At 41.5% G+C, this 27,600-nt stretch overlaps 1 protein-coding gene across 5 annotated transcripts in view; it reads left to right on the top strand.

Moving 5' to 3' along the window:
- AGBL4 (AGBL carboxypeptidase 4) overlaps nucleotides 1-27,600 on the top strand; it is a 964,275-nt gene that overhangs the window by 755,815 nt on the left and 180,860 nt on the right. For all 5 annotated transcript variants that reach the window (XM_068953088.1, XM_068953091.1, XM_068953089.1 and 2 more), the window contains one exon: nucleotides 7,084-7,198. In XM_068953088.1, the coding sequence (XP_068809189.1) occupies nucleotides 7,084-7,198 (115 nt within the window). The remainder of the gene's footprint in view (nucleotides 1-7,083; nucleotides 7,199-27,600) is intronic.

Raw genomic sequence — 27,600 nt, 5'->3', positions numbered from 1 at the left:
AAAAGAAAAAATATGCCATAATAAAGCTTGATGTGCTCCTAATCAATCTGCTTATCACAACTGAATCCTTAATGTTAGGCAAGCAACTCCTTTGTCTCTTGTTGATTAAAATTTCTTTAAAAATAGGTGAAATGGGGCTATGTACACAAGTCTACCAGGGACGTAACTGTGGTTATGGGTTATACAATAGCAGTGATGGCTGCTGATAAAAAGCAGCTTCTGAGATGACCCCAGTCACCTAAAGACTTTTTGGGGTGCTTTTAACCAACCGCACTTAAGCAGTACGATCTTATTTAAAACTGAAGTGTTTACTTGTCTAGTTGGGGACAAACTGTTCCACAATCAAAAAAGCCTCATTATTCCAGGACAATCGATCAATCATTCTCTTTCTCTACAAGTTAGATGCACCTTAATCAGCAATGCATCTCATTCACCTATCAAGTGCTTCCTAGCACTTGTCCCACCTGCTTGTGTTGGCTCCTGTCTTGCCATGGGTAATTACATTTTTTCAGCAGATTGTCTCCCTTGAGAGCTTCATGCCCATTGGAACCATTGGGAAACATTGGTAACTTCTCTATATTTTCTAAGAACTTAATTGTTTTTCATCATGTGGCACCCTCAGGTCTGTGCAGGCTCCTTCTGAGCCCGTCCTAGAGGAAGGATAAATGAAATTTTGAGCATCAGCCTAGAGGAAACATGTGGCCCAGGGATGGTGCTAAAAGGTAGGTTCTGATAAGTGCTTACTAATACCTTTGTGCTTCATATTGCATCCCTCTCAGATAGGAATTCCTCTTGCACTTTCATGTGTGCTGGGAACGGCTGGAGAGGGAGTTAATGAAAAACAGCTTGTGTGCTGGATCTTCCCATCCTTGTTTAAGTGCAATAACTGCTCAGAGATGTGCATGCAGATACACATCAGCATTGGCAAACGGAAACTTAAAACTGGTAACTGAGGTACTTCAAATAATGAACTCCCCTTCCCATAACACTGTAACTAGCAAGTCTGTTTGTCCCTGTTGCAAGTGCATTGACTGAAATTACCCTAGGAATGAGTTTGGTCTCTTCTCATTTAAGAATTGGAAAAATGTTTTCTCTACTCGTTTAGTAGTGCAAGAGAAGAGATAACATAAAGAACTGAGGTTTTCCTTCAGTTTGAATTTGCAACACCATGTAGATTTTTTTGTATGTTTTGGAAAAATAATAACTAATTCTATGGCATTCCTGATGATCCATATTATTTTCATAACTTTGAAATAAACTTTACATGGATCCAAGGAAGAAGCACCTCTGGAAAGACCAGGAATCCAATTAGTAAAGCATTACCTTCCATAGCTGTAGATTCCTTCTGTACTAATGTTAGTATAAGATCCCCTGTTCTCTCTTTGCTTCCTCTTGCCACCTCCAAAAACCCCCACCACATTTCTAAAGTGGAAGTTGAGTTTGACAGTCTGCTTTTAGGCGTTAAGAGGAGGAGCAGAGCTATAAGGAGGAGTGGAGTCAGCCTCTGCAATGATCCTGTGCGTACGGATCACTCCATGTGATGATCCTTTGTAGGAGTAATTTCAGTGACAGCAGGATGTTAGATCATGTCAATAGCCCTGCTGTGAGTCAGCTCTGCTCATTTATCACCATTCGCTTTTTTTTTTTCCTCCTCCTTGCTGCTGTTGAATATTGGAAGCACTTCAGAATAAGACATTATTGGACTGTTTCTGTCTGTTGGCCTGTGCTGGAGGCTGTGCTGAAACCACAGATACGCGGTCTGCAGAGACCATGCTCATGTGATGTTTCTGTGACCTGTGGTGAGTTGGGTACAGGTTGAATGTGACACCTTTCCCACTATGTTGGAGCGGAGAAATGTCCTTTATCTGTCATATTTGTTCCTGCAGCCTGGAGAAAAAGGCCAAGGGCTGAATAGAAAAGGGTGTCTTTGCCCAAAGACAGCTTCTTTCCTTTATAACTGTATGGTGGCACAGCAGTGTCTTGTGCCTGTTTCTGCTGTATTTTTGCTGTGGAGATAGAAAGTTGTAGCTGCTTGGCACTATCATTTGGTATGTTTTCACTACAACATTAAAAAAAAACCCTCTCAAAAGAAGCCCAACCCTACATGTTTTTGCTTTCCCACTTTCAGTAAATCTGTAAGCATAGTGTCTTTCTTACTGATTTCAGTGTCCTTTAACAGGACATTTCAGTGGCTTTTGTGCAGGCATGAGTATTCAGGACCCCCTTTGTTTTCAGTGAAGATCACCCCTTTGTGATTAATGCTTAATTGTTATGGTTTTTTAATCTACAGGCTGTAGTGAGCTTGGTGCAGGAGACCAGCAGCTATTCAGTGTTAGGAAATGGCTCTGAAAATATAAATCACTACTACTTTCTTGGCATATACTAGACACAGTCCAGGATATGTTTGCATTAGCAGTTGCCATATTGCATTAGGATCTGTGGTGATTAGATTTTCAGTAATAGGAACATGGAAAATGTATTATATAGTTATGTAATTAAACATACTGTCAGAGTGAGAGTGAAAGGATGTGGTGAGGGAGAAACAGGGCATAAGACAGGCCTTGCTTTGAAAGGATCAAACATGAAGAAAGGTCATCTTAGAGATGGCAGGAAGCTTAAGCAGAGTTTAAGGGTGTTGATTCAGGAAACAGACAGACAGAGCAGTGGAACTCATGTGAGCACAAAACTGGACATGTTAGAGAAGAGGGAATGATCGACTTGCTTTGCAAAGCACCAGCCAATACTTTGAGCTGACTAAGGGCAGAGAGGTGCCCTAGGAGTTGGTGTTGGAATAACTGAGACTCGGAGTTACTGAGCTGCAGAAGACAAGAGAAGCTGGAAAAAGCATATTTGGCAACAGAGAAGTGACTCTGAGTAGTGGAGATCTGGTCCTGATTTAGCAGTTTCAGTGAAGCTCTATTTACCAAGAAGGACTGGTAAAAGATCCACTGCTAAATTTTTGGCCCCATTGTACTGTGTATATGACTGCTTGCTGTTGTCAGCAGTTTCCCCTTTTCCCTGCTTTCAGTTCTTTCTTTCCTTTCCCTAACAACTATGAAAAGCTTCTTGAAGTTAATGTAAAGACTTCCGTTGATTTTTAGTGGACTAGGGATAAGCCTCCTCTTATGTCATGGCTGAATGCTGATTTCTGAGCTGTTCTGGTTCCAGGCAGCATCTATAATTGCATGCTATTATTTGAAAAATAACGATTTTAATTACTTTCCAGAAAGGATGATACCCAAAATAATCTATATCGTTTTACTACTTTTAATTGGGAAACTTTTCCACACTGTAATGTGTCTGAGTAGGCACATTTCATTATGTTCTTCATGTTATTTTAAAGTCACTCAGAGAGCCAGTACTTGGTCATTGGACAATTTTCCTTGTTCTTTAGCCATAGAGATTTGTTTTAAAATAATACTTGCCTTTTTTTTCACAGTTGATGTGACTGATTCAGATTGGATTATTTCATTTGACCCAAAGTGGGGCTGTGGTTCGAAGATCCAACAAATCTGTGGGCAGCCCTTTTTTTCTTCAATAGCAGACTAATTGGCAGACCAATTAATCTGCTCATCTGTGAAGAGAAAATTTATAGCAATAAGTAGTTCTATTTCCAGAAGTCATTCTCTAAAGTAACATTAGAGTGGCCTTGTTTACTTCATGCCCTGCAACACGATCCAGTGCTTCAACAGTAGCACAGGTCAATTAGTGGACAAATTAAGCAATTATTAGCCACTAACAAGGGTGACTGGCATCATTACCCTTCCTGTTTACCAGCAAACTGTTATTTTAATGCAAAGATCAACAAATAAATTAGGGCATCTGTTGTATTGCCATATCTGCCTTGAAGTAAATGATATTAAATGGGCTTTGGTTGCTGCCAAATTCTTAACCCTGGCCTAATGAGATACACTGATATGTCTCTTGCTGATTATAGAAGCTGTAAAATTTAGTTTGTATTGATTTATTAACAGGACGACCAAGTTCCCTGGTATGGTATTTTTTAATAGTCTGATATCCGTCTTTTTATTTTAAATGTTATTGATCCAGAGACCATTGAGTTCCTCTGAAAGACAAAGCTGTATACTAATTATATTGATTATTTTGATGGTTACAATAATTTTGTGGTGAGGCATTGTGTGCATAGATGTGCATTTTCATTTGATGCTTCTCTTGTGCTCCTTAGAACTGCTTTTACTTCCAGGTTAGACAGTTATTTTAACTCTTGCTTCATATATTTATTGTGGAGTAAGACTCGCTCAGTCTTAAGTAACTGTCTCCTAAGTAAGAAAATTAAGTAAATCTCTTAAGACTGGGGGAACTTGACTGCGGTACCTTCTAATAGATCATGGTACATCGGGAGATGCTGGCTGTTTTACCATTAACTTAATGGGTGCCCAAGGTCAGTCTCTTCATTTTAGTCCGGTGCAACAGTGAATTGTGCAGGGCAGACACTCACCCATTACACGTTTATTACCTGCCTTTCACATTATGGCAGGTTCTTCGTTGGGGAATAATCATTTCCCGTGTGAAACTGGAAACTGCAGGTTCTAGCTGGTGAGATGTCTTTGCCAAGCTCTGTGAGTGAGGCTGTCTGTATCAATAACAGGAGCAAAACGAGCAGGACCTTTACGAGACTCTTTGTCGGCACTGTCGCTGTGAGAGCACAACTCTGACGCGCTGGGCTCTTCTGTTGCCTCCTGAATGGAAAGCAGCTGAGTTACCCCCGAGGTGCCAGTGATCTTCCCTGCTGCAGGTACTTGCTCTGGGCACCACTAGGTCTCCTGGCAAGCCTCTTCCGTCAAGGTCTGTGGTGACGCCATGATCTTATTTTTTCAAATTACCAGAGCACACGATACAGTGTTTATGCCACTTGTATGGTAGCTGCTGGACAGATTGTACTTGGTCTGGGATAAAGCATGTGCTGGACAAAGTTAAATCTTTCACGTCTTCTAGGAAACTTGAATTGCTGTGGTGTTTTGAGTCTTGTTACAAGTTCCTTGAGACGAAAGGCAGCGTACTGCCTCAAGGAGCTATGGCCTTGGTGCAGGATTGTATTCCTTTAAGTGGTTGTGAGCCCTCCAGGTGTGCTTACTGTGGATTATGTTTTAGACACTGCCAGAAAACAGTCAGAGCAGCAGTTTAACATGGCTAAGCCTTTCATGTTTGCATACAGTTAGTAAACCTGGTTATTCGGGATCCAGCTGTGTCCCTGTCATTTCTTCTTGTTCTTGCTGTTGTATAACGAACAAAAGACACAACACCAGCCAAAAAGCAGATCGATGTTCAGCTTCCTTTGTTGTGAGGAGGTAATTGCAGAAACATTTCCCGAGCAATATAATTATGTGTATGCTAATTTGCCTCTGAAATTCAGGTTTAGTCTCTTTTTAAATGGAAGACCTATTTACAGAAAGGGACTTACTCCTTTTCAGGAATAGTCACTAATAGATGGAAAAAAGTGCTGATATTTGGAGTCAATTGTACCTTGATCGTCTTAGACATTTTAAAAGTCTTATATTCCCCCCCCCCCCATATGCCTCAGTAAATTAGAATTCATTCCAACCGCAGCATAGGTTCAAATTTATTAGTATTTGAAATACAAAATTGGGCCTTAGGAAATAGGCCAAATGCAGAAGCTGTACAGAATGTGAGATTTTGGGCCCATCTTCAACGTATATTTCAGCCAAGCTAAAACCAAGTGTGTTTAACTTGGCATGTACCTGGGTTTTAGTCTGTTTGTTTTTAAAGATTTTGACTGCATCATAAAAAAATCAGATCTAAAGTCAGCTTTTGAAGTCAGCTCTTTAGCCCGTTCTCTTTTTTCTGTGCTGAGTTATTGCTTGTTGTATATATTCCCTAGGGCTTTACCCTGTCCAGCATTAAATGTTTCTGATGACGGGGTTCCACTCTTCCCCTGAAGAGACAATTCCACAGTCTAATAGAGCTCGCCGTTAGTGTAATTTTACTGATGATCAGCCTTAATTTTTCCCTGCTTAATTTTATCCTGTTACTGGAGCGTAGTGATTGATTTATTCGGGGGAAATTCAGTAAACGGTTCCTGCTTCACAGGATGGACCTTACAATAAATAGCAAATTGTCATGACCTATCTGTGGGTGTCCTGAGATTACACAGGAACTCAATTTATCTCGACGTTCATTCCCTGGAAGCTATTTCTGTCAGTATCAACTCAGTGGAGGAATAAGCAATGACTCTAACTGCCAGCCTGCCCGCCTCCTGCCCCAGCAGCAGCCTTGGAGCAAGGAGATGTTCAGGAGCTCCCTGAGCACAGGGCCCAGAGGCAGGAGACCCTCAGGGATCCGCTGCTGGCAGTGACCTGAGCAAAGGCACTTAAGATCTGGCTACCCCCTGTCTCTTGCCTTGTTTCCCGTTAAGGGAGCTGTACTGCTGGAAGTGGAGTTACACCTGGGTTTTATGGGTATAAAGCAAGTGAAGAATCTGATCTTATCCGTTCTGGACTATCAGTCCCACAGTTTTCCTGTGCCTAGTACAGAGCTGATGCAACTCTCGCAGTTGTAGTGGAGCTGTTTATACAGGTTTACACATGCGGATGATCTGGTCTCTCTGTTCACATGTTGAGGGGAGATCTAGATACATGCTTGAACACATTTGAGGTGCCTCAGCTCAACAAATCGCCACTCATGAGCTGGGCTGCAGTACATGCCCGTGTTTGCCTGCTCGGTATGTAAGGTGTGAGGTTTAAGCTAATACTTTTAACTTCACTGTTGGGCCAGTTAAGAGGAAACATGGTTTGTTATTGTTTCTCAGCTGATAAGCAGTAACTTGTCCCTCTGTGGTAACTTAGGACTGTGTTTGATAATGTGGCAATACTTCACTTGTATTATCAGGATGGACTAAGGTTATTTACCCTTAAGATTATTATTTGTGGAGTTTTCAGAAGGTGAGAAGGGCTATGTTACTGGAAATGGTTGTTTTTTTTGGAAGCAGGGGCAAGAACCAAGAGGAATGATCATTTAATCTTTCATATGTGAAACTTCAAAGGTATCTGGTGATTGTTGGCACTGTAAACCTCCCTCTTCAAGTTTGTCTTTTGTTTCTTTCAGGTATAATTGATTTCCTTGTGAGCCAGCATCCTTTTGCAAAAGTACTGAGAGATCACTTAGTCTTCAAGATTGCACCCATGCTCAATCCAGATGGAGTATACCTAGGAAATTACAGGTATGGTGTGTAATGCTGAATCTGCGTTATCCTTACAGCTATCTTATGTCCCTTGTATTGTTTTGCCACTAAACCGTATGTAGATTGTTTTGATTCAATCCTTCTGAGTTGGAGGATCTTATGTGGCTGTAAACTTCCTGAAATGCCCATCGAGCAAGTGGGCTCAATGGCAAATTTGCTTGCTCCACGAGGTAGAGGGCAGCTTTCTGATATACCAGGACATCTGTTGTGCAGGCCTCCTTAGGTGTGGGAGCCAAAGTCAGCTTAAGTTAGACCTTAGCTGTGTTTTATAAATACATTCATTATGCTGCTCATCAGCCTCTATGTAAATGTGTCAGTCAATCACAGTTCCCTTCAACTACCCAGATCATCCATTAAAGTCATAGATTTCAGTCTATTATTGTACTATAATAGATAGTGATACATGGAATGGAATAATCATGCTACCCTATGCTAATTTTGCTTCATTTCAGGATTTGAATTACTACTTTACCTCCTCCTCTGTTGAGAACGTATTCAGATAATCTTTTGTTTTCCCTAAAATTGTTTGCTCTTAATGCATTTATTTACAAAATAGATGTGTTGCTGGAGGTGATAATGAAAAGCAGTTGATTAGCTGATGATTTGTTTGTGGGGGCAATTACATCTATCACATAGTTGTGTGGAGAAGCCCCTGAGAAATGTAATATACTGTATGTGATTTTGCTTACAGCGCAGGACTAAATAACACAATGCACTCTGTAGCCAGGCTACCCTGAGCTTTGATCTAATTAGGTGTTGCATTGCTAAGCAGAATAAGACCAGGCTATTGTGTGGATGGGGAGACAGTTGAAGAACAATCTAGAAGTTAAGAAAATGGTGCTGCTGGCTCTGTTCTTTATTTTGATTTATGCTTCTTAGCTCTCCTGTGCTATGCTGCTTGCTAAACTCAAATAGTAGGGAGTTGTCCGAGTTATTTCACAGTGCTTATATGTGTTTTGTATGTGAAACTTCTAGGACGCATGATCTCTCTCCAGCTACACTGAAGAGATAGAGCAGTATTGCAGTAGTGGCATCTGACAGCACTACAAATTTACCCTAATGGTTATGCCACCTTCCAGGAATAGAGCCCTAAAAATGGCTCTAGTATCTAATACTATATTGCTTTACTCTGTTCCAGGGACACTGCATTTAGGGAACTCCAGTTGCAATTAAGTAGCTTTCTTTTCCCTCCCTAAATTCACCTTCTTTTCCCTCCCTAAATTCACCTGCCCTGTAGATTTTCTCCCTGGATTATTGTTTATACTCTTTGAGGTGCATACAGCTTTATAGATGTGCATATGGGTCATAATTTGAAAAGTCTTTTGGGAACCTAGGTATTATGAAAGGACATATGAATTCCATTTGGAATTGCTGAGCTTAATGGAGTATTATTGTTTTAGCCTTTCGTGATATGCAGAATTTTCAACTCTCATGAACTAAAAGGACTTTTAATGAGGTAGTGGGAAAAGCATTTGATTTGCTTGCAATTCTTCACTTTATTTACAAAAGGCCTAATGTAACTAATAACTTAAAAATTAGGGTAATAAGCAAAATGCTACCTATCATTTTGAGAAGAATATTAAAAAGCCTGGTAATGTGCCGGCATTGTAGTTAACTAGTGCTGAGTGAATAATTTACAGCAAACACTTTATTTCCTGCTCATAGAAAATCAACAAGCACATCACAATTTATTTACTTGAATGTACTGGAAGAATTTAAAGAAAAATCTCCAAGGATCAATAGCTAGTACTTGAAATTTTAGCTCTGATACTTCCCTGTGATTGGCTAGATAAGTTTATCTCATCTCGTTCGGTTCTTTGTTCAGATTAGCACACAAATAGGACTTTCAGGAGAAGTCTTCCATGCATTGTGGTATTATAATATACAGGTCTATTGGATGGGGACAATCCTCCTGCTAGTGCAAACAGGGTCTGTGGTGCCATATGCAGCAAAAGCGGTTTTAGTCATTCGAACTTCTACTTCCTGTTATCTCTTTCTTTTTCAAAGTAGCAGCTAGTGACTATTTCTTTGGTTCATTGAAGGTTCACATTCAGAACTATGCAAGCTAAGATAATGAAATGGATAATTAAACCTTATGCTTCAGTTTGTAAATTGATCTCCTGCTAGGGAGAGAGAGACTTCTTTTACTCCTCCGGTACACAGCTTTGTACAATTGGCAAAGTATTCTACGGGATACACTTCGCTGTCCTTGGAAATCTCAGGCATAGTGGTCACCATTAAAAGCCTGAGTATGTCAGCAGTTTCCATAGAATGGATGAGATATACTAGGTCTGTGCTTAAAACGGGAACTAAGCACTCATTTATACAGGACAATATGGTAACAGTTGGCTGATGGGATTTTCTTCATCATTATTTTTGGGGATTCGGGACTCTCAGGGAGGGTGCAGAGCTCGTGCTGTGCTCGTCGAAATCCTCGTTCCTTTGTTCTCTGTGCTTATGCACTGAGGTTTAGGAGTTTAAGCCAAAACTGCAACAGTAGTGCCAAGAATTGTCTGTTATCTACAAACTGTTGCTCATTGTCAAGAGAACAGTGAATGGATTGTGACTCTACAGGGACTTTCTTGTGGTAAAATGTTCATAGCCAGCAACAAGTGAGTTTAATATCACAGCGATAAAGCAATGGGTGCTTGCGGCACAGAAACAGCTGTGGGGAGGGTTGTTTATACGTTGCGTACATTCAGCTGCTCTGAGAGAAATGGTCATGGAAACGAATGTCAATGCCTGGTGTATCAGGTTGCATGGAAACAGGGTGCTAAACTTAACTGATGTATTCAAGTCTATGCAAGAGTTTGAGAGGAGTATTTGTGGACCCATACAGCTGGGGATAAAAACAGTGTGTCTTATGTAACTAAAGGGGTATTTAAGCATTTGCTCTAACGTAGAGTGTTTGAGAGGTCTATGTGCACTTTTAAAAGGTATTTTATTGAACTAAATTGATAAAAGTCATGATTTGCTTGTAATTTTAGGGCATAAGTCTTTTAATAGAAAGTGAACTAACACGCTTCAGTGTCTTACTAGCTATGGCTTATGTTCATAAACTGATCGAGTCAGTGAAATTACCTTTACTGGACTTTATTTGCAGTGAGGTTTCTGACTGACTAATGAGAAATCAGAGCATTTAATTTTTGCTTTACCCCTTTTCCTGAAAAGAGATGAGAAATGAAAATTTGGAGGCAAAATGCACTACAGTAGATCAGAGCAGGCTGGATACCAGTGTCTGAGGGGTTAGATGCAGAGAAGCGGAGCCTTCAGAGTGCAGAGTTCACCTGCTTTTAATACAAGCCAGATTTCCGAATGGCTAATCAGGGTGGCTCCTGCCTGCTGCACTAGCTGTTTGCCAGTTTGCTAGTGTCGGACCCTTCTGTGAATGTGACTCCTGCATCATGCTCTCTCTTCCTTCAGTTAAAAAAAAAAGTCCGCAGTCCTCTTCTTGCCACACGACTGTATTCAGCTCTTTCTAGCATACAGGATAATGACGGAGACTTGCTGTTTATTGTGTTCAGGGATGTAGGATCTCTCCCAGGACAGGAATACAGGCTTGGCTGCTTTCTCCAGTTCTTTAAAGCCTGATATCACTATACGTTTAACTCGCTTTACAGTTGCAGTGTGTAGAAAATGTTACTCCACATGGGCTGGTGAATTAAATTGCACAGAATTATGCCATCAGTTGCCTTAGCTGAAATGGTGGCTCTGTAGCCTGATCTGCCTTCTGTTCTGGCTGGTAACCCCTTCTCAGATGTCACCAGGATTGAAAGACCCCTTTTTTCCTGGGTATGGGGCAAGATTTGATTTTTTTTTTTCCCCTTCATGACAGAACGTAGCAGGAGTTGAACGTATTTGTGAATTCTTCCATAACGCTAATCTCACCTTCTCTGATGGATTAAACTGGGAAAGAGTTTTAGGAAATGAAGGAAAAGTAGTGCTGGGATGACAGATTTCTTGATCTCTCTGTCTGCCTGTCTGTCTCTCTGTCTGCCTGTCTCTCATAGCATTATCATCTTCTGAATCTGTTACCATGCCTGGGGAGGTAGGATTAGACCAAGGAGGGGGGAAAAAAAAAAAGTATTCTTGATTTAAAAGTCGTGCATCCCCAGGCTTGGCCTGAACTTTTCTTTATTGAGAGCCTGTTCTTAAGCTGGCATTCTGCAAGCGAAACGCTGAAATGTGTCCCTGCGGGCGAGATGACTGTACCAAACCATCTTAGATTAGTTCCAATTTGTCAGCCTCACCGTCCAGAGAAGAAACTGCATACTGGCACCAAAAATAATGTGCTTCCTGGTCTGGGCAGCTCCTCAGTGAGGTATCCCAGAAATACTAGGACAAGACAGTCGAAAATATCCTCACCGTTTTCTAAAGGCTATGTGGCATGACCCGCTAAGGCTCCTTGTTCCTTGGCATTTCTGTGTTGCCTTCGGTTGGTTAGCTGTGGCAGTGTCTGGTGAAAAATGGGAACAGGGAAGGCTTGAAAAACATAGAAAACCATTAATTTTAGTGTTTTATGAAGGAAAACCTTCATTATTGTTGTTTATTAATGGTATTATTTAAAATCTTTTTTTCCTCAGATCCTTTCCCGGAAGGATCTGAAATACAAACAGAAAACTTGGCTTCAGATCAAATGAAATGTTGCAGGTTGTTCCTGAGTAAGTTTCTGTGGATTTTTTTGTGTGACTCTAGGAACAGTCAAAGTGCAGTGTCCGTGTTCACATGTAATGTACAAAGGATCTGTTGACAGGAAAAGTGTAGGTGGCTTTATCCAAAATTTTGGCTAGAAATCAGAACTATATGTTGCAGCATTAGGGAGCGCTGATTTTGGGTTTGTTCGTTGTTAATACTGGATACATATACACATATGTATATTCGCAGTGACTAGATTTGTGGTTCTACTGTCAGTTGTGGTGTTGTGAGGCATGGCTGCTCACAGGCATAATATCATTTCCATGATATCTCTCTTGATTATTTTCCACCTATTTTTGTGGTAGGCAAGTTTTTTTTCTTAGCTTCATTTCATGCGTGTGAAATTCATACATTGCATTGAATTGAAAAACAGAGTATCCATCTCGGATGACAAGATGAAGCTCTCGATGGAGTTTATTTTTCCTAATTAGGCATTTGTCATTGTGTATTCTATATAACAACGTATAAGTAAACAATCATAGACCTTTTGAATAAATTTATTGGTTTTATTTATGTTACTGGGCATAAAAAAATCTATAATTACCAGGTACAGCCGCAATATAACTGGTATTTAATGACAATTACTTTTTGTTACCATAGAAATGAGTCCAAAGTAGTTACCTATAATTTCTCATTCCCAAACCTCACACATGTTGTATTGCAGTATTACCATAGTAATTGCCTATTAGTCATCATAAAATAAGCAGTTACCCAGAAGATATCTGGATAGTGTGAAATTTCTCATCTCCTTCAAAACTTGCAGCACATGCCGATTCTCGTCTTCCTTCAATGGAATTTTTGCCTGAGTGATGAAAATGTTGGTGGTACATTAACCTAAGGGAAGAAGGGATGTGACTGAGAGAGAATTATACTCTAAAACTACACCAAGTCACAGGTAATATGTTCCATCCCCTAAAAATACAGAACTGCATCTTACTATGGAAAAATAGGGATTTTTCAATCCCATGTAATAGAGATTTGTTCTTTGCCGTGAGTTTCCTATTTTTTTTTCAATGCTATTGTTGCCAGAGCAGAGGCTCTACGTCTTGGAGGGACTGTGAGACCAGCTATTCTGTGTCTGATCTGGGGTCTCACAAGCCCACATCCTGTAATCCGGTAGCTGATGATGCCAAGGGAAGGGTAAGAACAGAGATGCTTATACGATGCTTCCCCACAAGTAGTCTCTCAGCTTCCAGTGATTTCCTTTTAGACATTTCCTGAGCTGATGTGGTTTCTCTCCGCTTAGTAAAATGCAGCAGATTTGTCTTCCTAGTATTTGTCTGGTTTCCCTTTGGAGAGTTAACCTTAGCATCCTCAATCCCCTCAGTCATGGGTTTGTGTGGGGTGGGAAGTGCCACCTACTTCATTTGCTGTGAGCCTGGCTCTCTGCTGGCTTTGCGTCCTGTTCCTCAGTGGTCCCTCTTGCTGTCCAAATCAACAAGACAAACAAGGTGCAAGTTATTTGGGGCAGTGAATCTCTCACTACCTTTCTAGATGATAGTTACTATCACTGAGGCACGGTGACTCATTGGAAACAGATGATGTTGGGCCTCACGGCCAGGACTGCTGAGAGGGCGGTGGCAGATGGTGACTGTGTGATGGGGGCTCCCTGGAGCAGCAATGCTCCCTGAGCTTTCCCTTCTGCTCCCTGCCCCTTTTCCATTTCCCCAGTAGCCAAGGTGGCTTTCTAAGGCTCTCTTGATGACCTATTTAGTTAAAAACATGACTGTGGTCAAGAGAACACACTGATAACAAGGGAAAAAGCAAACAGGAGGAAAGCCACAATAATGAGGGAACTGGTGATGTTCTTATATCACCATCTCTTACATTGTGGCGCGGGGGAGAGGATGGGACGTGGCTGGGGAGCTCCCCTCCCCCAGCTCTCACTCAGCGTTGAGGACAGCTCAGGAGTTTTTTGTGCTATCTTTCTCCTGTGTCTTCTGTGTGTTTGTTACAAATCTTCCAGCTCATGCGGTGTGCAGGACTGGGGCCCTGGAAAGCCAAGTCTAGGATGGAGTTGTATTTGCGACACAGGTGCACTCTGGGCAGCAGCAATGGAAAGGAGCAGGAAGGCAAGTGAGCAGCAGTGGTTTTCTCTGGCCCTGACTTCCGTCTAGCTTGTAATATAGCTGTTCCTTTCCTACTTGGAAATTTTCTCTCCACTGCTGCTTTTATTGCCCGCTGAATACTGTGTTCTTAAGACATTTACAGTGGTTGCTGTTTTGCTCACCATTACTTAAAAAAAGCTTCCTTGTTTAAAAAAAAAATAAAAAAAAGTTGTCATCCTTTATCTTAAAACAAGTACTAGGCTTACAAAAGGGTTCCTATCTACTGCCATTGAAAATGCTCTTTATATTGATGTGGTAACTGCTCATTTAAACCATATTACAGCTCCTGAGTATTTTTCAGTTGCTATTGATGTGACAAATTCTCTTGCACAGAGGACTGCACCAATCAATAGAGTCAGTATATGTGCTTTAACAACAAAGCCACATGCCTTGGGGTTCCAGTTGAATCTGAACCTTTTAGTAGCATTAAATAAAGCTATATTTATTTTGCTTTTGGTGCAAGAAAAAAAATCCAAGCCCAACCTAATTTAATACAACTTGTTGGAAGGGTTTGAAGGCAGCATTATGGGGCCACTTTCACGTGTGATGAATATGTAACTAGTGTCAGAGCTGCTATTTTGTTGTTGTAAGCGAGCCCTTCTGTTTTAGTTAGATTGATCTGGAACTACAGAGTGCCTTTTCATTTTTAGAGGAGCAGAGAGAGAAGTCATAATGAGAAATATTGAAATCATATCTTTTTTATATCTGCTATTACTCCACCAAGAATGAGACATGATGTCCTTAAAGAGACAGGGCTATTTATTTTCCATTTAAATAGCACCATTTGTGATTATTACCTTTGAGATGTTATGCAGTGAATAAGCACCCAACTCATGAATCCCAGCCAAGTGAATCGAAGATTTTTTACTTAAGTGCCATTTATGTGTGTGTGTGTGTGTGTGTTGCTGTAGGAGCCTATTCTTGACCTTCACTGACTTAGTTTTTGCATGGGTTTTATGTCTTCTAGAGTGTGTTTGTAATTAACAGGATCTTAATGACAGCATGGTTGAAATGTTTGCTTTCTTTCCTCCCCTCCTGCATGGCTGTTCTTAGATGTGAATAATCCTATTTGTATTTCTTAGATTTACTTTCAGTAAAGTAACTAAATATATAAGGCTTTCTTTTCTTCCTCTGTTTTAAAATCTAGCTTGTATCTGTGAATGGTGATTTGAGCTCTTGTTCATAGCAGCAAACAAAGGAGCAAAGTCTCCAGTGCTGTGGTGGTGGTGGGTTGTTTTTTTTTTAATTCTGCAAATGACTAGCAGTTAACTTGAGCTAAATTTGCTGTAGATTTTTGTTTTGGTTTCCCCATCCACAATTTAGGAATAATTAGGTCTCTTATATCTAAAATTAGCTGTGGAGCTACACTTATTAGTGTGTATAAAGCATGTTGCATTCCTTGGCTTTGAGGCATTATGTAGGTACCAAGCCATATTATTGTTGAGCAAAATGATATCTTTAAATATAGCAGTGCAATCAAAGCAGTGTTTTATTGTTAGCTATGCAAGTGATAGAAGGGAGAAGCACGCTGAGTTGGTCTCTGTCTGATGTCAGAGCTAGCTGAGCACTACTGCTGTAACTGTGATTGCCAGGCCGTGGTCAGCGGCATTTAAGAGCTGATACAAAAGACTCAAGGGCTGCTCTGAAAAGGCTATTTGCCAAATGCAGGAAGTTATTGCAGTGACACAACCTAAGGAGTATACTGTGTATTTGCAAGTGCCATCTGCTGGTATGGTTTACTGAGCTATTTCCAGAGGCAGGTGCAAGGCATGCCTGTAACTGGCTTTTTAGTGGTGATCTGCAGGCAGCTGCCTGCTTACATGACACACATCAGCTTCTAACGTGCATCTCACCTCGCTGCAAATGCACCAAAGTGATTCTCCCACTCCAGCTCTTGCCATAAGGATTCTGTGCCTGGAAATAGAGCAGGTATCAGCACGACAGCGATGGGCCGGAGAGGTGGTCGTGGGGCCGTTTCCCCAACAGGAGGTGGGTCATGGTGTGGAAAGCATTTATGGAGCTGTTAGCAATGGCCAGATGATCAGGCTGTAATGCCTAAGCTTTCCCACTTCCCTTGCCCCAAATGAAATTAGGGCTGCTGCTGCTCTACTGAAGGTCTAGTTCGAGAGAGTGCTCAGAAGTGTTTTTTACAATGAGGGCTGTGACTCAGGAGTGTCTGTGACTCTCTGTGGGTCTCCTTCCGCTCCTTTGTGCAGGTTTCCCACCTTGTTGCAAGTATTGGTCCAAGCAAAAGGTGTGCTTGGCAGAAATAAAGAGCCAGAGGCAAAGCACTGTGTGAGCTGTGCTGCCTGGATCTGTATTATAGGGCCCACAAGCCCCGAGTTGTGCATCCACATGGGAAAGTGAAGTATTGAGGAGGCTGAACTCGGCTCCAGCCCTGCCTGCGTGGTCGCATCCTGGGCAGACAGGTGTGCTGCCCTGCAGGTGCCTGGAGGGCTGGAGCTAGATACGGCAGTTTGAGCTGTCCTTGAGCTCTTGAGGCCATTGAGTTAGGCTGCTCCCCATCTCAAATCCTCTGACCAATTTGAGCTCAAATCCTGCATTAATGAGAATGCTAAATGTTCTTTCTAGGTGAGCAACCTAAAAAGCGGGGAAGTGAGGAAGGTGTTTTGCCCGCTGTCTGGGAGCACAGGAAGGCCTGGTCTGCGCTTAGTCTCTGTTTTGGATTGTTCGGTCCCAAGTAGCATCTCAGAATCTTTTTCAATGTAATTGCTGTTACATGCTGAACTGTTCTTCCCCCCTACATTTTAAGCAACATGTGGTCACCTAGACCTACAAATTCACCATCTGTCCAGGAAGGCAGCTGAGGGACTCATTTGTTATGAAAAGCTTTGTGGACAGAGATCCTGGGATTTCCTGAAGCTGCACCCCTTTGAACAGGATCGCCAGCAACCAGTGACCATTCACATGGTGAGTGAGTTGCCTGCAAGAAGGTCAGGTTTTATTACGCTAAACAGGTGAAAGGCTCAGTAGTCACCTGGAGTCCATAGGGGAAGGCTTTATCGCCTCTCAGTAGAAAAGTCCTGCCTTCCTTCTCAACTACTGCTCTGTGTGTGGGGAGAGGGAAATCCCATCTAAGTTATTAGAAAAACAATAGCAGCCTAAGGGACGTTTGTTTAGGTTGCTTTTTGTTGTTTTCTTTTCCTGGGTGACAGCTGTTCTTTTCTTTTTTTAAACTGCGGCACTTAAAATGATGGCAGCTTGTTGTATAATTTATAATATTAGTCCTAAGGGCAGTGTCATGTAACATGAAAACAATCCTGAGACAAATCTAAATAATAAATATTCATTAACTAAAACAATATTGTATTAATAAACCAACATTAAATAATCGAAGGATGTTTATCACTTCTGGGAAGCAGTAAGGCTGTCGCTTGCCGAAGGTTTCCAATCACATATTGTGGTCAGCACGTTGCCTCCCTGGCACCCTCATCTTTGTGGCACAACAGATCCGTATTTGCACCCTTCCTAGGAATAGATCTCTCAGTGGTTCACAGTTGTTGTAATGTCTCCTCTGTTGCGTCTGAAGATGCCTTTTCCTCGGGGTAATTCCCATAGATGAAATCTCCTAGAAGAAATAAGACTAAGTGCTGAGTCTCAGAAGCAGCTTGCAAGGTGTTGAGCCCTTGAAAGCAAGTATTGGTGCTTATCTGAAGATCTAGCTGGTGGCTGCAAGGGGAACTTTTTGTTTAGCTGCCAGTATACAAGCCTTTTTTTTCTGAAGTGGAGGGAGGATGGAGACTGCAGTTTCTCAGTTACTTTAAGCTCAGCAAAATGTGTGCTGGCACCCAAAGGGGCAGTTCCGTCCTCTTCACCTCTTTCTTGGCCGTGCACTTCTGCCTTTCCTCAGTGCCAGTATGAGTGCTTGTGTGGCTGTGAGGCAAGCCAGGTAAGGGACTGATCCTACAGAGAAGTAGCCTGTTCCCCCCCCTCCCCCCAATCTTGCCTGGGACCAAGACAGGAGGGAGGAATGAGCAGGAAGGGACACTCTTTTACCGTTTTTACTGGTAGCTTTGGTGAGATGGGCTTAAAGCAATTTTGAAGCCACAGCCTGAGATCTAGATAGCTGCTGTACAGTTATTCCAGGAGTAGTGGAAATGAAGGACAGTGGTGACCACTGATTTCCTAGAGGGTCAATATGTTTAAATGCAACCTTGCCTATACAATTTCTTTCCAAGGACTGTTGTTTGTTAATAGCAGCAAATGATTATTTTAGTAGGCAACAAGTTGGATGGCCCAACATGAGCATTCAGAGAAACAGAGGCTTTGTGGTGTCAGAGGCTAGAGAAGAGCTATTTCCATGCAGCTTGCTGTGTCCCTTTACATACAGGGAAGAAAAGCAAAGCAAAGACTCAGTCTGCTAGATCCCGTTCTCTTTCCACTGCATTTAGGTACAGAAGCCAACATAGCTGTGCTGGCACAGCAGAGGGAGCAATTAATCTAGCGGCAGATTACTTCCTCTCCTCTGCTGCCCCTGGTCATGGGCTGAGGGTGGGGAGGTATGTCGGGGTAGCCTGGGAGGAAGTAGATCTGACAGCTGACTGCTTTGCCCGGTTGGTGCCTGGGAGCGGGAGGAAGAGTGGTCGACCGGAAAAAAAGGAGTTGGGGTCAGGAAAGGGATGTGGCACTTTTGGACACACAGTGTAGAGCTGCAAAGATGTTAGTTAGCCCTCTGCCAGTGTGAGCGGGACAGCTGTTCTGCCTCTTCTTCCACTCCTAGGCTGGAAAGGATGTATATTAATAGAAGTGTATACGACTTAATGTGCAGCTACTTGGTGTTAACCCAGGTCCCCAGGGAAGAGAAGTGCTTATTTCAGGTTGCACAGATCATAAACCTGCTGTCTTGTGTGACGCGTGTGCTCTGAATACCAATGTTCCCTTTCTCTTTTCTTTACTGACACAGCCGTTGGGCTGATGAATTGTATAGATTATACAACAATAATGGATGGGGAAGGGGAATTTCATCTGTCTTTTTAACCAAAATATGAGCAGTAAATCCTGCCTGTTTGAAGAGAACAGCTGGATTTCTAATAGCACTGGAACACAGTTGGGGTGGTGGGAGGGTGGGCTTAGCTGCCCCCTCCCTTTCAGCATTGCCATTCAGACATCCAAATGCTTCCAAGGGGGTGGTAGCTTTCCAGCCTCCTGAGACCTGGACAACAGTTATCCTGGCAGCCTGCCAGCCCTGCTGGAACCAGGAAAAGCCTGACCCCTCCATGGTGCCTCTTCATGATGCCCTTGGGAAGAAGGGAGGTTGTGGCCATTGCACTTAGCTCTCCAAGTAACAGCTGGGTGAGGGAAGGGTTTTTTTTTGTAAACACGAACAGTGCTTAAATACAGAGTGGGCTGACCTGTTATCTAATCCTGTGCAAGAAAGTGATGAGCTGCATTGTGGAGGGGCTTATAATAAAGTTGGGTGCGTCCTCTAGAACATCAGAAGCTGCAGGAAGGATGTTATGGAACTGTGTCAAGCCTTCTAGCCACATTTTGTATTACTACTAATAAGTATTGTATATTAATTTGGATTGCAACAGGCTAGCCTGAATGTTCTGGTGATTGATATGCATTGACACTGAGGTGTTGACCACAAGTCACAGTCCTGTTTTGGTAGGTGCTATACAAGCACGTCATAAATGAGCCTCTCTTTCTCAAAGTGCTTTCAGAGCTAAAAGAATGTGGCACAGCAAGTGGACAAGGCAATCGAGCAAGCTGTTATAGCAGAGGAAGATAGAGTACTAAATATCATAGGATGAACAGTGGGGTTTTGGTTCTTTTTGTGGGTGGGTTTTTTTTTGATATTTGGTAGCAGGAAACACAATAGCTAACTATATAATCAGCCTGAATAACCTTAGTATGTCACCTGATACTAGGACTTCTCCAGATCTAGTGAACCCGAGGAAAGAGCTTTCAGTGACAAAATACATCTGCAAAGGAAGGTTGACCTACAATGTGTGTGTCTTCAGAATGGATTACTTTCAGATTTTCTTCTATTCTCCTATTCTTCACTGCTCAGGCGCAACAGTGGACCTCTACTCAGTTCCCAGTGAAAGCATCATTTCAGTTCTAGCTCTAGGATTTTGTTTTTTTTGTTGCATTAGAGTAGTATTACGGCCCATTGTTTTGCATCTGGATTAAATTGTCATTTTGTGCAGCTGGTGGTAAGTTTGTTTAGTAAGTTTCGGAAATTCGCAGATGTTCAAAGCCCAGTCAATCTTTTGGCAATGCCCACTAGTGAGAAGCAACACAGTGAGAATATCCATTCCACACAAGCAATCTCAGCAAGTTTTGTACCCCAGCAGTTGTCCTTGGATACATCTTCTGTGTGTTCTTTCAAGTTTGAAAATAATCAATTGACAAACTGCCAATGTGTCTCCTTCACTTCCTACTTTGTTAATCTTCTCTACATTTTCAGCTGCTATAAAATGTTTCATTTTCTGTTGTTCATTATTTCACTAGGGTTTACTTCTGCTCCCGCTGTTGACATGCAAAGCGGAACTACTGATGGAATAGGCTTGCTGTTGACATCTCCATCTTGTTGATGCTATGCTAAGTAGTGTAAAAGAAAGACAGGCCGTATCTAGGAGATATGCTGTTATTGGTGTAGGTGAGAGTCAAGCGCAGTCCTGGCAGACTGTTCTTATTCCTTACATTGGTCACCCTTTCAATTACTGATCTGATCTGCTAAAGTCTTGTCATTCTCATTCTGGTTTCTGTTAATGAAATGCATTTAACTGTCAGCTCTTGTTAACGGTAACAACGCAGCTGAGGATTCATAAATTCCCATGGAAGTCAAATGACTGCTACCTTAGAAGAACTCAGTCAAGTCTCTTTTCATTTTGAAGCTGGAGAAGGAGATAAACACATGGCCTTCTTGATCCAGCCAGCCAGAATATTTTGAGCAATGAATATATCGCAGACTTCTTTATCTGGTTCCTGTCTCTTGAAAAGCCTACATCAATATTCTGTTTCTGAGAACCATGGGTTTTTGGGTCCAGTCATTGCCCAGGTGTGCTCTTTGTATCTTGGCACCATCTCAGCTTATTGCTTGTTGCTGCGAATATTCCAAAATCCAGTTTTTCAAAAGGCAGTCAGGCAAGAGCAGTCTACAGGTGTGTAAACAATTGTGCTTGGCATACTTTTAACCCATTCTGAAGAACTAAAGGAAAGAACAGAATTAGAAAACTTATCTTTTGGCAAAACCACCTGGAGCTTAGTGTATTTGGATTAACAGACAGCCGACAAGGGGATGGTATGATCTACATCCATATCTGGGGATTCGTCTGTCCATGATCTGAGCAGGGAAGGTAGGGAATATACTAACATGAAAGTTACTTTTCAATATAATGGGAAAGGGCCTAAGAGAACAGAACCAAGCAGCTAGAGGCTGATGTTCAAGAAAAGAAGATTAATGTCCTTGAGGAGGCGGTTAAAGATTGTAGTATATTTTTATCTCATGGTTGTCTTTAAGGTTCAAATGGGAATTGCTTCAAGGGAGATCTTTAAGTGTGTGTAGTATATGGGAGATCAGGAAAGAGGATCACAGTAGCAATTTCCTGGCTTTCAAATATGTGATTTTTTCCCCCCCCAAAGTACTTTGTTCACTGCATATGCACTTTTTGGGGTTTTGTTTTGGAGTGTGCTCTTTATTTTGGGGGTGGCGGGTTGTTGTTATTTTTGTTTGTTTGTTTTTGCAAGAAGCCCATATAGCTGATGATCTCTTGGTCTTTCTTGCTATTTATAGGTGCGTCTAACTGCAAAAATTGGGCACAGTGAGTGTATACTTAAATCATTTAATCTAATTGAAGTATTCTACAAGTTCTGGAGACAATTCCTAGCTTTCAAATGACAAATTCTGTTAGAGTCAATGAGAGCTAGAGGCTTTTTCTTTCAACTGTCCAGTGCAGAGGGCTTTAAAGTTTTCTATCCTGTAAGCTTACTAGCATACAGAAAAAAACAGCACAAAGGAAAACTTCATAATCTCTCAGAAAATCCAGCTAACTTTTGCTGATGTGTCCTTGAACACTTGTCTTAAACATAAGCTGTTGGGTTGAAGCTGTTTGCATGTTTTCCCCTGTAGTCGTTGCAGCTCTGCAGAAGCAGGAGGAAAGCTGGCTTTGACCATTTGATCACTGTTGGCATGATTAGAAATGGTTTGTACCTGCATATTCCTGAATTTCAATTCAGTTTATTACAGACATGGAGCTTTGTTTTAATAGACAATCGGGGGAAAAAATTGCCTTTTTATTGAAAAGATACAATCTCTAACCTATAAAAATAAAAGGCTGGAATGGGGAACTGAGAACAACTAATTAAGCTGGAAGCAGGCCAGGACTAAGTGCTGGCATGAACAAGGGAAATATTGTGGCTATATTTTTTATAAGTGTATCTCGTAGATATTCCACATCTTTTTTACTTAGTTCTGGAAACAAATGCTGTATTTCTGTATGTCTGGGGATAGAAATTGTATTAAATTGTGAACTCTTAAATGATCTTAAAGTGACTTTGACTGGTGGCCAAAGCCACTTAGTTCTATTGAGAACGGAATGTTTTGGTTTTGGCCATTTACATTAACTAAAATGATCACCTAAATTTCTCCCTATATGTGTATTTGTGTTGCCATTTAATTACCTGAAGAAGTTATCTTGCAAATTAAATTACTGCCGACACTAAATTGGTAAAATACAATAGAAATGCCAAGTGGTCTTTCCATGATTGGAAATATTTAATATAACTGTTGATATGAAGAGCTTTATTTTATATCACTCTACGTTCCCTAATCAGTACTTCAAGAAAACTGAAAGAGAGATGGAGTCCGGACACCAGTCCTGCACTCTTTGCACATCCTTGTGCCTTCCCGACTACGTCTTGTGCGAGCGGTATGATGAGCAGGTATCCAGCTATGGATAGTCCTGTCCCACCGGTGAGGAAAGGCTGAGGTCTGCTCTAGAGCTGGAGGCTTGAGCTCAGGTTTCCATAAGCAGCTGGTGGTTCTTGGGTGCTGCCGTTTCAAATGCTAACACTGGGACATGTCAGAGGGTCCTGGAGTCCAAATGGGAAGTGTGTTTTAAACAAATTCAGACCCCTCTGTAGCATGCCTCAAATCAGACACCTAAATAGGTGGTTGATTTTGGAATGTTTGGCTTTGAAGATAAAACCTTGTAAATCTGTAGCTCCTCATTCATTCCTGGGAAGGGCTGCAGTTTTTTCGGTTGAAAAAACACAGAGGGGGAACTGTATGTTAGATGTATGGAGCTTTCTCTTTTAGTTCCTGTTTTATTACTCATTCCCATTCAGATGTATGTATGTTGGTGGCTTGTTTGGCACTTATCATCTGCCACAGGCCAGACACTCAGTTTTGACCCACAAGTCATGATACTGCTTGGCTTTCCAATACAGCTTCTGCCACTGAATGCAGTTCCTTTGTACAAATGAGTACGAAAGTACAGTGGGCCTAAACCAGCTGCAAGTAAAATTTCCTAGGGGACTGCCGGGAGGCTTAAGTGCATCAGTGCTGGGACCAGAGCAGCTGCCTCTGTCCCGTTAGCGGAGGATCTGCTTTGGGGGCAGGATGGGGAATCTCAGGACACACAGCGTATGAGGAAAGGAATTTGTAGGACAGTGCTCAGCTGCAGGACAGAATTGTGCTGTGCTGTGCTCTCTCACATACGCTCTTTCTCTCTCCCTGCTTCCCCCACCTTGAGCCTGTTAAACTTTTCCTGAGGACAGCCTGGAATCCTGAGCTCCTATATCTATTTGTTTAAAAAATGCAGGAGTCTTTGGCAAATATCTTTTAAGATGTTTCCCTTTGCTTAAAATTTTGTTTAAAGAATAAAACTTTTTGCAGTGCTTGTGAGCTATCATAAAAAAACTAGCCAGAAAAGAGAGCTGTCTGTTAAAGCACAGTTTTCCATAACTAACTCTGTAGTTTTGACTACAGTTTTAACATATATAAGCGGATGCAGTTTTACATGAAGATGTATTTGTACCCTTGCATAGATAAAATCCTGATTGCATTTACAAGAAATGATTAGATCTGTAAATAATGAGAATAAATTTTCTTTTATCTGTGTGTTTTAAGGCTCAGCTCAGGACTTTGCAGTTGTACTACCAGAGCAACATGCTTTGAGTTGTTTTCAGAACTCTTTTTTAGCCCAAATTTTTAAATATACAAATCCCTTTAGAGGGGGTACCATTGAATGGGTATTTACCTATTTAGCATGCCTCTGCAACTACAATATGTTGCATGCAATCTCAGTCTTTTAATCCCTTGAAAAGCCTGGAGAACAGACCTTTAGACAACAGACGAGAAAGTGCTTTCATCTACTTTTTTCTTTTTAAGCACCAAATCTGCAGTCCAGAGGAGATAAGGTTCAACGTTGTACCTAAATGAATTAGAAGCCTAAGTGTAGTCCTAAGAGATGTCTTTGTGCAAACCCTCAAACTGATTTTGGCACTTAAATTAACTTTCAACCAATGATAGTTTCTTTATTTTGAATGTCTGGACTGTAGCTACTCTGGGGTGTATTTTTAAAGGCAATCTGTGCCTAATTCCCATCAATTCCAGTAACGTGTCATGGGACAGAAGCTGTTAACAAGAAATTAAGAATTACCTACCTTGTAACAGTCTGAGCCTGTTGCAGACAAGGACGTGATATCTATTGCCCAGAGGATGTACCAAATGTTGGTGCCTGTAGACAATGGCAGAAGATTGCCCTTAGTGAGAACCTTTGTGGCAATCTATGTCTTGAGTGGAGACAAAATTCAGGAGATTTTTGGGAATGACTCTGGGGAGTAGAATGATAATAACTTTTGCATGCTCTGTTTTATGCTGAGGCAATAAACAGAGCCACACTGTAAGAGCTAAAATCTGCTCTGAGCATTGCGGATGGTTCCCTAGGCAGGGGAGGGGCCTCCTCTTTCCCTGCTTGCTTGCATGGTTTGCTTGCTAGTTTCTAATATCAGGCTGACATCACGCTAAACTGTGTCTGCCACCAGTAGATATGGAAATACTGAGTGGATTAACTGTTAGATTCCTATTATTAGTCTGGGCTTGTGTGACACTCTCCTGAGAGTGCAGGGAGGGATATTTGCATATGGGCCACACTGAGGTACTCCAGTTACCTCCGAGAGTGCTATGCTGCACTAACGTTATGCTCTTCTCTAGCTAATGTGTCTTTGTTGCACTGGGATTGTGGAAAACAGAGGCAAAGATGTATACAGCTAAGGTTTGGAAAATATATCTTGTAGTAAGAGATGAAGGAGTAAATCCTGATTGATATAGGAAGAGGTGCACAGCTGATGCTCCTCTGAGTATGTGTGTGGTAGTTGCAAGACAGGCACTGAAAACTTTAGCAGGGGAGGCTATGACAGTATTCAGTCTTTGGAAAGTGAAACTTCCAAATAAGAAAGTAAATGTTTCTAGTAGTGAAACAAGCTACCAAAGGCAGTAGTGGGCTTTTCATCTCATGATGACTGCACATAAAAAAACAAAATTTATCCTCCTGTCAAATGCTGGTCGTATGGCTAAATCTGTAGAAACTTGGTGTCATCGAGTGGTCTGGAGTTTAAGAAAGTCAGGCTAGATGAATTAAGGGTCTCCTCTGGCCCCTCAGAGTGCATGGATGAAGCCTCCTTGTACTATATCACCTTCATTTTGGAGTTACCTTTTCTAAAATTTTTCACAATTGTCAGGCTCCTCAAAGTCTGGTTTTCTGGTCTGGTTCTGTGCGGCTTTCTAAGCATCTCCTTACAAGATTGTGCTCTGCTCCCCAAAAGATCAACAGCACTTTGCAGTGCTCAGTGCCAGGACTTCCTTTTGTAAGTAACACTTTCAATAGAAACAGAAAACTTATGGAGAGAATAACATGGAATTGCAGATACAATGATTATACTCACTCACGTCAGAGCTCTTTTATAAAAAGAAATAATAATGAAACAACATTTATTTTATCCTTTTGTAGTGGCCAAAAAAGGGTAATGTGACCATATTCAAAAAGAATCTTTTTTTTAAAATGCTCCATCCTGCTGCCTTTAACATTTTCTCGTTTCTTATTTTATAACACCCTTAACTGAGCTGGGGAGAACATATGAAGGACACATTTTGGAGGAACAACAACTAAGAAAGTGAAGTTTCCTCCTAAGTATTATTGGTTCCACTATAATATCAAGAATGCTGCAGCTCTGTATTATAGCTATTTGGATTAGAGATTTCATTCAAGTCTTCTTTGGAAGGTCTTTTCACTTTTTTTTTTTTTTTTAAAAGACTTACTTCATCCAGTTAACTTTTCTGTATCTTTGAAGTTCAACCAAGGTCAGTGAGACAGTGACTGCTTCTTCCTGAGAAGCACAGTAGTCACATGGGGTAACAAGGCTCATTTTGTTGCTGCAGAAGAGGCAGGGAGGATTTGAGGGCCCTTCTGCTGTGGAGAGCTTTTGCCATTCTTGAGGTTCGCTGATAAGAACACTGGTGGTAAGGGACTGGCCATTTGGGTATTTTTTCAATAGTCTTTTGCTGTGCACGTGAATCTAGCTGCCAGAACTTTGCAACTGTTAATGTTCTTTTAGACCTAGTCACTATGCAGTTGTGCTCTGTGTGTATGTTTTTGGAGAGGGATGAAAGTGTCCTTGTACACAAATTCCTTGCTATAGAGCAGCATCCAATAGAAAACAGAACTGAAACAGGAGAAGACAAGATAGTGAGCCAAAGCCCTCCCTGTCTCCCCCAAAGGCTAGACTCCCAAGGCTGACCTAATTAAGGAGGGCACTCAGGCCATGGGGTTAACAGCTGTTCTGGAGGCTACAGAGAGCTCCTTTAGGATTTGAGGTTAGACTTTGGAAGCAGTTTCTTGTGGGAGTATGCAGGAAAATTGCTATGCACGTGTGTATGTATGTATGTGCATAGAATTCGGAAGAAAGGGTTTAGATGCAACAGCACAGACAAGGATGAAAATAGGTCAGTCAGTTGTTTAAGTGCTCTCTACGTGTTCCTTCTCTGTGACAGCTCTGAGTAGCACTTGGAAGACAGCCTGGGATTTCATTTAGAAGCGTGAACTAAAAGAAAAAGGAGGGGGTCCTTTTGCTTGTTTTGATGCCCACGTGTCCCATTTTCAATTATCCCTTTCATCCACTCTCACTGGGATGCAGTGAGATGCCTACAAATGAGCCATGAGAGAATTTCAAAAGGTTTGGTTGCTCCGTTTGGAAAACTCAATGAAAAACATGTGCATCTCTTTAGGTTGTATAACTTGTCTTAAAACTGCTCGAGGACAAAGCTTTCCTAAGGATTTTAGAATTTTTAAATACCTGAAAGACTTGTTTTTGGTTTTTTTTTTAACCCCAATTAATGGATTGCTATCTTCATGTTGTCAGATGTTGCTCTACAGATTCTGGACTTTACATAATAGGTGTAACACTTTCACTTTAAATATCTTTTTGAATGATATAAGGTTTATGCTTTCTCTCTGTTATTAGCAGCTAGTAGACTGAAATTGAGACCCAAGAGTTGGATTAATTTTGTTTAGTTCTTAGCCATCTAAAAGTTAGTAATCTACTCCAGAT

The sequence above is a fragment of the Struthio camelus genome, chromosome 8, assembly GCF_040807025.1.
Source record: "Struthio camelus isolate bStrCam1 chromosome 8, bStrCam1.hap1, whole genome shotgun sequence".
In the NCBI taxonomy this organism is placed as follows: domain Eukaryota; kingdom Metazoa; phylum Chordata; class Aves; order Struthioniformes; family Struthionidae; genus Struthio; species Struthio camelus.
This window is presented reverse-complemented; position numbering and strand designations above follow the sequence as displayed.